This window comes from Perca flavescens, chromosome 2 (genome assembly GCF_004354835.1).
Source record: "Perca flavescens isolate YP-PL-M2 chromosome 2, PFLA_1.0, whole genome shotgun sequence".
NCBI classification, from domain to species: Eukaryota; Metazoa; Chordata; class Actinopteri; order Perciformes; family Percidae; genus Perca; species Perca flavescens.
In genome coordinates this window covers 31,636,368-31,648,496 of record NC_041332.1, presented here as the reverse complement: position 1 = coordinate 31,648,496, position 12,129 = coordinate 31,636,368, and the positions used below count along the sequence as shown (strand labels likewise).

The following is a 12,129-nucleotide window of genomic DNA, read 5'->3' as shown; positions in this document are numbered from 1 at the left end:
TCTCATTTACAACATTTGTGGTGGTTTCCAGCCCAGTGTAAATATTCCAAAAGTCTTAATGTTAAAAGTTAACGTGCAGAATATCAGACTGATCTCAGTTCAATCTGTTGACAGTGGGGACAGCTAAAGCTTACAAGGTCTGACAGTGGTGTACAGACATGTATCTTCTGTTTTGGTAATGTGGTTAGTGTTTAACAGGACGCCGTTTCTAGTCCGCTGCTGGGAGACAAAATTACAAACTTGACATAGCCTACTGTGCTGTTAAAAAAAAAAAATGGTTGCAGCAAGCTCAATTAATTACGTAAGATTATGTACACTACCACAAGTTAAGGGACATTTTAACTAGTGGTGATGTAGATTTCAGATACGTTATTTCTGCTAAAAATGGCAACAGTTTGCTGGTTGTATTTTACATAGATAACTTGCCTGTGCCAAAGCTCTACTGAACTGGATCCCTTTTCTAAAGAGCAGCTCTGTCTATGTAGTCAACTGACAAGGATGCGAAAGAAAAAGAGGTAAATGCTGAGACAACAGAAATGAAAAGTACGGTGGCCGTCAGGGTCAAACGCACTGCAACTTGACAAAACACACGCAAATAGACAAAACACAAGCTAATTAAGAAAACATCATTCATTTAACAACACGTGCAGCCCCCTCATCTCCAAAAGAAATCTAATTTTTTTATGTTGGCACTGGTCACCCACCCACACCAATACATGAAAAAATACATTATGTATATAATATGTAAAAAAATAATTTAATTATGATCAGATCAACGTAATTCAGATTATTGCAGAAATAACAAACAGCACCTTCTCCATGGCATCTCAGTTAATTAAGGTCCAATTCAGAGTAAGTATGAACTGATTAACACACACATAGATCACACAAGCATGTCTGAGAGGGATACATTGACAACATCTAGCTCTTGTTCCCTTAAGGACTGAATGGAGAGAAAAAAATCCCTTCATTGTCCTTTTTATTTTATAATGCTGATAACATGATTCACCGTGGGCTAGAGAGACCTGATCAGAGATTAGCTTTCCTTTAACTTTTCTATTTACTTAAAACCACACTGCTATCAAATGGGTGACATTATTTGTAGACAGATATTGCAACCTAACAATAATACCCCTTTCCCACTGGCAAAAAAAAGCCTGCTTACACCGACTAACATCTGGCTTTTGTCTGCAATGGGAAAGGTTACATACATCAGTCCTGGGACAAATGACTACGTACTGGCTCTGCTATTCTCCAAAAGACATATGCTACTCCTACAACATAGGGTTAGTGCAGTACTAAGAGTACTAACAGTAGAAAGCAGCATGGAGGATAGTTAAAATGTTACAGTGGTTACTTCTTTCATACATTGGTTACTTATTCAGTCTTTCTATCTCAGTGCCAACTAATTTAATATTTGAGCACTGCTTAGGCAGAGACGGACGGAATTTGTGGCCAGGATGACAGAAGTTATCTATGGAGGCGACGCACATCACAGTGAACGAAAAGCTCCTTTTATTTAACAGTTTTATTATATACTTGAATTAAATGTATTTGAAAAATGTATTTGAAAGCTAGCCAAAGCATGGCACTTAGCAGTTTTTAGTTGCAAAAGTTTTTTTATTTTTTCTATGAAGACTATAAAGTAATATCAAACTACATTTCATTTGTTGTGTTCTTTTTCTTTTAAATTTTATGTCCACTGCAATCACATGGGAAAAGGAACTACATTTACATACTGTGAATCTTTTTTTTTTTTTTTTTCTTTCAAATCGAGAATAGTTTTTGAATCGAAAAATCAATTTTGAATCGAATCTTGAGCCTAAAAATCTATATTGAATCATGACATTTTCTGAATCGTGCACCCCTAATATCTACTGCAGAGTCATTTGTCCTGGGAGTGAATGCAGATTGTAACTTTCCCACTGCAGACAAAAGCCAGATGTTAGTGGTAGTAAGTGGTTTTTTTGGCCAGTGAGAAAAGGGTATGAGTGAAATAATGACAGTGAATGCAGCGCGAGTAAACTGAGCGGAGGAGTTTATTAGTGAAAATATCAAGAAATGTACAGCAGAGTTTGAAGTTTTGTCCACTGTATCACAGCTGTAGCAGAAAAAAACCCTGCACACACTAATTTGGGTGGAAAAAGGGTATTATATCTGCCTTTCACTTTTAACACATACACTCTCACACACACACACCCACACACACTTACTTAACGAGTTATAGCCATTCATTCAGCTGCTTTTAAGGACTGAACTGCCCCGTGGTTCACCACCTGTGAAATTATTTTTTACTTTCTTCCTTCCCCCTGCTGTGGATTTAGCCCATGATAAGAAGTGAAATTCTACAACACAAAGAACAAATAAGCTGGCAGTGGTGTTTGACTTGCTAAGAGGGACACTCTATACTCTATTACAAAACTGCTTCCTTCTCATGCTCTCTGCAGTCGTAATTGTAAATTCATAACTTGTCAAACAGGATAACTTTAAACTGGGTTAGTCAGAGCTGAAATGTCGTGTGTGTGTGTGTGTGTGTGTGTGTGTGTGTGTGTGTGTGTGTGTGTGTGTGTGTGTGTGTGTGTGAGCATGTGAGGGGTCAAATGTGAAGGGGAAATTAAATGTTGGGTGATGGCAGAAAGTTGATATAGATCGGGCCTTGTTGCATGAAATCTAATGTCAGCAGTTTCAATATCAAATAACCATTTATCTAATTAAAAAGCAGATTGAAATAATGATCACGGTGTAAAACTACTTAGTTTCAATATGCAAAAGCCAGATTTAATGTTAAAAAGTAAACTGCTAAACTTTAATGGTTAGGTGTGCCAGGTTCCTGTGAGCTTCTTTAAAAGGCAGAGGAGGGATTTACCTTGTAATATCTATTAGTAACTTAGAATTGTCTGTGAATTCAACAGCAGCTGGCCATACAGAAACATTCAGCCTCTCAACAAGCATGCCACTGAGCTGTAGTAAAAAATAACAAGTTATGTTTGGCGTTATTTGATCCCCTGGATCTAACTCAAATAAAGTCAATGTTAGTGACCTCAGCCATGGGGAGAGGGGAGAGGTTAGGACCAATGGAGAGTTTAGGTCAACTGGTGTTCACAAGCATTTGTACAAGACACAGAAACAATAAATATAACGGTGAAATTAAAACCCTGTGTGCCACAGTATTAACACTATACTGTAGTAAAAAGAATGTTTGTGCCAGGAAGATTTTTTTTTTTAACTCAACAGAATGAAGTAGCACGGGTATTATGAGAAATGATTGTGGTGGAGATTAAAAGTAAAAATAAAAAAGATCAAAAAGACAAGGAGAAGAGCAAGGACATTTTGACACAAGACCGGATACAGACAACGACATATCATTAACCTCTGTATCTGCTGCCTGCTTTGCTCTTTAGGCTGGGCAGGAGTGATGGCAGGCCTGCCAAGTGCCTGATAACCCTGGCACGAGAGGCCTCACAGCCCACAGTTCTGGAGGTCCCGAGGTCATCCGGCACTACGAATCCTCCTTTGCCTCTCACCTCCCTAGACTTAAAAATAGCCATACTCCCACACTGTTCAGCAACAGTTGGCTGCATGTGAACCAGATTAACATTATATATCAACACTTAATGTAACACTAAATGCCATCGTTAAGGTGATCAATTTGAGCTGTGCTTTTCCTACTATGACAAGTCAAAATGTCTGCTGTGAAAAAGGTCCATTGTTGGATCTTTATAAATTATAGTGTGGTCTAGACCTAATCTGTAAAATGTCCTGAGAAAACTTCTGTTATGATGACACTATGAATATATTTGAATTGAACGCTTGTCACTTTAAAGCGATTTAGTGCACTTTCATAATGTTGGGGGACTGCCAAAAAAAAAGAAAATAAAAAAGGTAAAAATTGAAGCAGCAGAGGCTTCGATATCCTGACTTTTCAAACAAAGATTTCGTAATAGCGCCACAATGTACGTCTGCATTGCTTATTCACACAAAACCAAGCAACGGCAGCACAATGCCGACCCAGTGTGTGATTTCACATAACATGCTGGCATTCCAGGAGCAAAAGGGGCATGACGTGTAACACAACAGCGTCGGCGTCTAGTGTGTGTGAGGCGGCCCGCACCGTTGAGCAACCACGCAAACCTGACAGGACCCAGACATTGCCAACTTTATGCATTATAGTAGCATAATCTGGGACTACCTCCGCTGCCGCCTTAAAAGCGCAACAACTTTGTTCCCCGATTCCGTCTTTGTAACTTTCACACAGATAGCGAGGCGGCTTCCAGTAAGGCACATCGGTCCTTCCTTGAACAGGCTGTGTGAAAGGGGCTTTAGTTGGGTCAAGCTCCAAAAACACTGAATCGTTCCATTTCCCATAACGCAACGTAATAGCATCTTTTCATTTGATCGACCCTGGCTGGTAAACAAACACATTTTTAAACTCCATATCCCAAGTTTGAAACGCAGGCTTTCTGATATAGATTTTCAGTCTCCATGCCCAAGTTTAGATAATCTATTATTCAGACTTGTTAGGTCTTGGAGCTCCTACATACAGTTGCAGGAGATGACATTTTTTGCTAGGCTGCATTAGCACTCGTCTTTGAATTTAGGCATCAAACTCATTTCCTACTATTGCCACAACTGCATGATTCTCTCATGTTGAGTTATATAATATCATAAGGTACCACCATTAAAATCATGCAAAGTAATACAAACAACTTGCACAGACAAGTCAGCCAAACGGTTTGTAATTCGTTACTACAAACGTCTAGGCCCGGAACCCTTGAGTAAGGGAAACATACAGTATGTAGCCCAGTTTAGGTATATAATGGGCTGGGCTCCTTACATTACTTACATTGCTTCTCTAAAAAAGATAAAACAAGGAGCAGAAGCAAGCACAAATGCTGTAATGTGGGACTTAAAAAATATATATTTAACATCAATAACAAGGACAAACAAAGACTCTTTCTGAGCAAGCCATTACTAAATAATCGTTGATATTTTGCTATAACAATTTTCTGCAAGAACAAAAACAGCTGGGAAAGACAGACGGACTCTCCTTTTTCTTTCAAGGAGTTCTAAAATTAGTCAGGAATTTGGTTCTGTGCCTCTCTAACACACGCCCCCAGAACTCTCTTCGTCACACACCCCCTCACTCACCAACAGAAACATAGCCTGCATACAGGGAAAGACTTTTAAAGGCCTTTCTAGAAACCTTCAGTCCTATTAAACTGAAACCACGCCTCATCATTTGTCTGTGTGAATGCAAAAACATGTCACCCCATAGCTACAGTTTAATTCTGCTTATCAAATAAACCCTTTAACCGTGCTATACTATAGTTTGTGGAATATGTTCACATTACATTAACACTTCTTGTATGTACTATAGCACATAGTCTCTGGTGATAAAGAGGTAGGCTTGTTTTTCCATTTTGCTGTTCACAAACCAAACCCACAACCCTGCTTTGTATTCTGTGTTTTACAGTCTAATTATAGTCTACGCTAAACATGAGAAAACACTTCAGTATGATGCAACCTGTATGCGGGTTTGGGGTTTGTTGGTAATAATGTGGCTTGGTGCAAAGTCTTGACATATTCACAAGTGCCACTCGTGAACAGGTTTCAGGATTCTTTTAAACTGCTGAATGTATGTGTGACTTTCTCTGACCAATGTTTGAACTAGCAAGGCGGGATGGTTTAAATCGTTCTATTACATCTTTTCATTTAGGGTTGCTGAATGTGTAATGCGTTACAAATGTGTTTTAAAAAAAAAAAAAAAAAAAAAACACAGAAGAGCCATTTAATGCTGTTCTCACAGAAAATAAACTAAAATAATCAAACATACCTGTCTTCCAGTGGAAGACCATCTTTTCTTCGTTCCTTCTCCACCTGAAAAGGAAATAAAAATACACTTTAGTCAAAACAGCAAACAGTAACCCATTTACTCTACAGTCACACTGTGGCCTAGAAAGAACCACATCAGGAGGCTCTGTGGGATGAAAGTCTACTGGTATGGCAAACTGCCTTCTGGCTACTATGATGATATTCTTCTTATCAAGGAGGTTTGATGCACATTGGTACACCACCAACTGCTAATAAGCTTCATGGTGCATGCGCATCTTAGCTTTTATTTTTTGCATGAAATATGATTTCACTGTGAATAAACCAGAAAATCCAAGCAGTAAACTGGAATAGCCGTGGGAAACTAAAACTGGCATTACATCTTTTCCACCCTGACTCCAAGGGTTAGACAGCAGGCAGCAAATTCTGCCAGTGTTGGCACAGTATACTGTAGTTCTCAGAATAAAACCACCAGTTTGTTGTACGTGTTCTCACACTGCGCATGCAGGATTACTGAATGAACACAGCATCTCTGAAGATCAATGGCTACACAAAAAAAAAATAGTTGTAACTGGTAATCCGGGTAGATAATGTTGTTATGACAAGCCTCATTTTTCTTGATCTCAGAGAGGCACGTTTTACACAATATACAGTATCTTCTACATACTTAAGTGTTATTTATAGATTAACTAATGATAAAGTTGTGTGTTGGTTATTATGCTGTGAAGACAAGAACAATTCCCTCAGGATTAACAGAGTATCTGTACATCCCACAGATCATTTCAATGCTCGAAAAAAAACACATCAACAAAAGTCCTTACATTTTTCTTTCTCTTATTTTTTAGCACTAATAATGGCGTTTCCTCCAAAGTACAGAGCATCCTTTGCGACATTCACAAATCATGCAACTTGAATTCTTGGGGAAATCAAGTTGCGCTGAACCATGTGCAAACTTCAAACTATTGCCTCACCAGATTACACTGTCAACATACTGCATGTACTGAGTTAGGTTTATTCTTCTGGAGGGTAAATATGACCAACAGTGCACAAGTTTGATTGTAGCTGATTTGTGGGAGAATGGTGTTTCATCTTTTTTCACGCAGTTTAATAAATACGTCTGCAAAATGAGGCTCAGTTTCACAATAACCTGTCAAAATCCTTTCAAATACAGCAGAACATTTCAAAATACACACGCCACCAGTACTGCATTAAAACTGCATGAAAACATAGTTTCCATAGGAACAATTGAGGTCTTACGGCTACATCATGGCTTCATGGATACAGATTTGTCAGAGTATTGTTTCTATGGAGGTAGCAACTAGGCTACCCCTTAAATATAATTAGTTATATTAAGCCATTACAGGAATTTAAAAAAACAGGACTGGATTTATGGCAATATTGGATTCACAGGATTTTTAATAGGATTTTTTCATCAATGTGATATGGTATTATAATTTATCAGTCTTGTCATTTGCTGGATAAGCAAAAAGCAGACATTCCTATTTATAGTTGTGATCTATTAACGGTTTATCAAGTAAATAAATCATATATACGGCAATTTAAAAAAAAAATGATATACCGACAAATTCCATCCACAATCGCAAATCCGTTGTCTAAACATGGCAAAGGTTACAGGCTGCAGCTTGAACAGTTTTAACTGATGTATCCTTGTGTTATTCTGTGTCATATCCTACAGTGACCCCAGCACCTTTGAAGCTTGGCAATTTAATGGCTTAAGTCAACGAGACAAAACAGATTTTTCACAACAAATTTAAAAAGGGACTTTAAGATGAATGCAGGGATTTGAAACAAGTGACAAGAGCCTGTATACAAAACTCAAAACTCAAATAGGCAGATGAAAAAGTTAAAACCTTGAACTAATCTAATAATCACTAGGCAGCCAATCCGAACATATGATCCTTAGTCAAATCCAAAACACAGGTCAATGTTTACAAAACAGTAAGAAGTATGAGATGAAGTAGGCAAAGATTACAAGTTCTAGTTATGCACATATGCATTTATGATATCTGCTGCCCAAATTTTAGGGGTAAAAAAATAATCGAAAATTGCAAGTACCATGATTTTTTTGCCGACGATTTTTAAAATTGATTCTTTCCCCTGGAAATCGATATTTTTTCTTCTTTTTTCTTAACCAATGATTCACCTAAATGGTTTCCATTCTAGAATCGCAATAAATAAAAAAATCGGCACCAATGTATCGTGAAAGAATCAAATCGGGACAAAAGCATATCGTCCTAGCCCTACCAAATTTTATATCTCTTTTTTTTTTCTACTAAGTATAATGGCACAGGACACTGTATCTCCTGCATCACAACTTCAATGTGCCTGGAGCAACAAACACCACGCTACTTAACCAGCTGACCACCAGCAGCACTGGCATATAGATGAAAGACATCCATGTCGTGCTCTATTTCACATGCATGTAACAGAGACGGTCACTTCATTCACTTCTGCCTATCTAAACATGACACCTAACAATGTCAACAATTCTGCCATCTGGTCTGCAAGGTAGAAATGAGTGGAAAAGAACATGTCCAAACACTAACATACCCACCTTTCCCCTTTATTTAAACCTCCTTTTATTTTTTTAATCCATCTAACAAATAAGAATTATCTTCAATGTTGTATGTTGCACGTCTATGGTAGTTAGTCCAGTTTTGAGATTGCAAAATAAGTATTTCAAAAACGTTGAGAAATATTTTGTGGGAGGCAAATCAGCTTTTATTCATTTTATATATTTATCAAATTTCCCAAAACCTACCATTCATTGTGAAAAAGAGACTTTTCTGTATCAAAACTACTTTGGTGTAATGTGCATCGTTTTTACTTATTTTGGAGGGAACCAAATTGTCAACGCTATTCACATCCGTTTATATAAGACTGCAGCCAATGCCACACCCCCCCCCTTCAGGTAACATGACAGTCAGCTGGTGACCTCATGACAGGCAGTAAGCACTGAACTCCTATTTGTTTTTAGGTCTTGCTTCATGATTACATAACCATCACACCTGCCTATTTGAACATGTTTAAGAAACTGTAACTCAGATCCTGCATAACAAAAGGCATTTATGCAGACTACAGAAGCAGGAAAATGATTTTAAAGAAGTATGCATGAGGAACAGCATAGTACTCGGACAGTCTCAGTCCTAAAATGTTCTCAGTGTGTGTTACTGACTGAACTCCACAATGGACACTATGTACAAAAGAAAATAAGGAGGAGCCACATGGCAGGTGGCCTCCCGCTCTGGTTTTACTGCAGAGTCGTGTATTGAACTGTGCAAGCTCAATAACTACAACATTTGCACTATATCATAAGCAAATGGTCGTGTGTGGTCGTATTTCCTCACATAAAATATAATATGCACAACTCAACTCACTGCAAAGTGGAGCCAAACAATGGGGATGCACTAACCACACGTGCTCATGCATCTGGCTGCATTTGTTAAGATGATCTGTGTTTTGCAAAATAAATACTCTCGATTCCTCCTCCATACAAACACAAAGCAAGAAAGAAATGATGATTACCTGAAGTTGGACTAATGGGTCCGCATCTTCTGGTTGCCAGACCTCGACCACGCTGGTGGACATATGACTCAGAGCTTTGTGGGAGCAAGAAATAAAATGATCAGCGAGGTGTTGGGTTGGAGACTGGGCAACATTGAAGAAAAAAAAAAAAAAAACGATTTCGAATGCACCTTGTTTATTTAAAGAACTGATCCGGAAACTCACAGTCTCCGTTACTATTACTGGTTATAACAAATTAATACACTGAATGATAATCACACAGATAAGTGAGGAAATGACTTTGCCTCGGCAGGCTGACAAATGCTGTTTGCTAGCTGCTTCATTAGCTGGTAGGTTAGCTTGGTGGCTAACGAACTTGGAAAACATCTCTCCTGCTACTTCAGTACACACGGCTGTTTAACCGTGTAGTTATCTTACAACAATATGTAGCTTTACTACAGAGACACTTGTAACCGTTAAGTGCCCCTTTAAAGCCCCGGTAATACGTTACTTGCCTTCCTGAACAAGTTATTATGTCGCTTAAACCAAACAGCAACTGGAAGCTAGCATGGACTAGCAGGTTGACAAAACATTAACGTTAGCTCTTCCATGTTGGTAAAACAAATCTAAATATAATGCTCAAGTCGGCTTGAAAATGTATTCAGAACATTTTTCACTTATTTCAAATTGTACAAGCTGTTTGGACAATTTAGCCTGCCACCTATTATCCAATGTTGCTGTCAATTCAGTGAGCTAAATTAAGGTTTTTACATTTTTTTTTTTTTTTTTTTTGCAACGGTCGCGTTAACTAACCTTACACCCCGAAGCGGAAGATAAAGGCGAGTACAAACCTTGAAGCTGAGCCCCTCCGTGCTGTACGCAAGGTAAAAGTATCTGTAGTATTCCTAGTAGTATATTGATCCACGTTTTCCTGTGACAGTGGCTACCTTGTTGGAAGTCCTGAAGCCCCGCCATGCTGCCCTCTCAGCTAGCAGCCTACCTTGTGTTTCGCTGCGTTGGTTTCTTTCGCTCACCCAGCAGCAGCAGCAGCAGGAACAGGAGCAGCAGCACTCCCTCTGTCTCTGTCCCTCCCCGCCCGCTCAAACGCATTGTACAGTGAAGGCTGACACTTGCAACGAGGCTGTTTTTACGTGCCTGTTGCTGAAGGTAAAACAAAACTAAGGTGACTAAAACAAAATGCCATCATGCAAAGATATAGCTACATGTAATGTACCCTACAGTGGTGGAAAGTAAATGAATACATTTGATCAAGTGCTGGATTGAAGTGCAGATTTGAGGTTCTTATACTTTACGTATTTCCATCTCCTGCTACTTTAGATCTATTCCACTACATTTAGTTACTTTTTACATAAGAAACATATGATATGCTTATATATGATATGATGCAGTACTATAACAGTAATCTACTTGAGTATGTCTATCTCATGCTACTTTTACTTAGTGGTTGAATGAAACATAAGTAATGTACTTAACGTACAATTTTGACATACCTGCATTTTCCATGCTTCGCTACTTACTTCTATTCCACTACTTTCAGAGGGAAATATTGTACTTTTTACACCACATTTATTGTACACTTCAGTGGTGGAGGAAATACTCATATCTTTTAATCCCTTAAATAATAGCGTGTAGTTTTTTTATTACATAGTTGTATTGGTCCCTTTACTTTTAACTTACTATTAAATTAGTACAAATTTAATAAACAAATTTTGGCATCAGTGAAAAGGATTTTGGGTGATGAGTATTATATAAGCTTTTGGACTATACTTTGAGTTAAGTGAAAGTCTTTAATCGGCCTAATTATTGCATTGTTGATCTTGTGTGAGGACAAGACACGTTTTAACCAAAGAAGTCTTTAAGTGAGAGACAGTGAGATAAAACTATGCACGGCCCTCTAGGAAAACTTTGACATTCAGCATGTCAAACTCATGAATCATGAATAGGTTGGGCAGGTACGGACTTGAATCAGGTTACTCTTCTGTGGGTGTGTCAGCCCCACCTTACAAAACTGCAACTAGGCATTTAGATTTTTTTTTTTGCTGGATTCTAATAAGGAGCTTAGGGTTGTCAAAGTCTGCTCTTACAAAATGTTAAGAACAGACATTTGCATCTGCAAATTATTTAGGAACAGATTATCCTTATCATTTGAATAACTGAACGTATGCATTGGGAAACATTATAAACAGGAAACTGACAATACTTTTGATCAGTCTACAGTAGGTTTGCAAGGATTTGTAATGTTTCACATAGCATTTGTCTCTTAATACTATCATTTTCTTTTTTAATGGCTTGGAGATAAACATTTTTCTTTTTTTTTAAATAGCATGCATTAAGAAAAATAAGCAAGTCACGAAAAAAACAGAGAACAATATGTCTGCAATGCATTCATCTACTGGAAAGAAAAGTGATGAGTAAGACCAGGCGAGTACATTTGCAATTTAAATCAACAAACCCCCGACACATTGCTTGTCAACTAGGTCATTGAGTAAAATATGGAACACACAACTACCTGTTTTGCATCTGGTTTGACAGAGAAAAAGAGAGGAAAATAAGCAGGGCAATAGTCATTCTGGACATGTCATGACAACAATGTTACTTGTTTGTTCAGCTCTGAAAAAAAGTGATTTTGTGACAGATCTTGCAATGTTTCAGTGACAATTTCTAAAGTAATGAAAGCACAAAAGATAGAAGGCCTGGTGTAAATACATTTGTACATGGCACGCTAAATTTAATAATCCATAAAATTTCAAACAA

General features: G+C 38.0%; 1 protein-coding gene across 6 annotated transcripts in view; it reads right to left on the bottom strand.

Moving 5' to 3' along the window:
• Nucleotides 1-10,650, bottom strand: part of tmem131l (transmembrane 131 like) — a 37,145-nt gene extending 26,495 nt beyond the window's left edge. For 2 of the 6 annotated variants that reach the window (XM_028591256.1, XM_028591265.1), the window contains exons 1-3: nucleotides 10,206-10,648; nucleotides 9,376-9,449; nucleotides 5,834-5,877 (exon numbers count right to left, since the gene is read on the bottom strand). In XM_028591256.1, the coding sequence (XP_028447057.1) occupies nucleotides 5,834-5,877; nucleotides 9,376-9,449; nucleotides 10,206-10,329 (242 nt within the window). In that variant the 5' untranslated portion in view covers nucleotides 10,330-10,648. Of the gene's footprint in view, nucleotides 1-5,833; nucleotides 5,878-9,375; nucleotides 9,450-9,545; nucleotides 9,568-9,869; nucleotides 10,060-10,205 lie in introns of those variants that run through there. The other 4 variants (XM_028591275.1, XM_028591283.1, XM_028591291.1 and 1 more) reach the window with 4 other exon arrangements.
• Nucleotides 10,651-12,129: the final 1,479 nt, after the last annotated feature.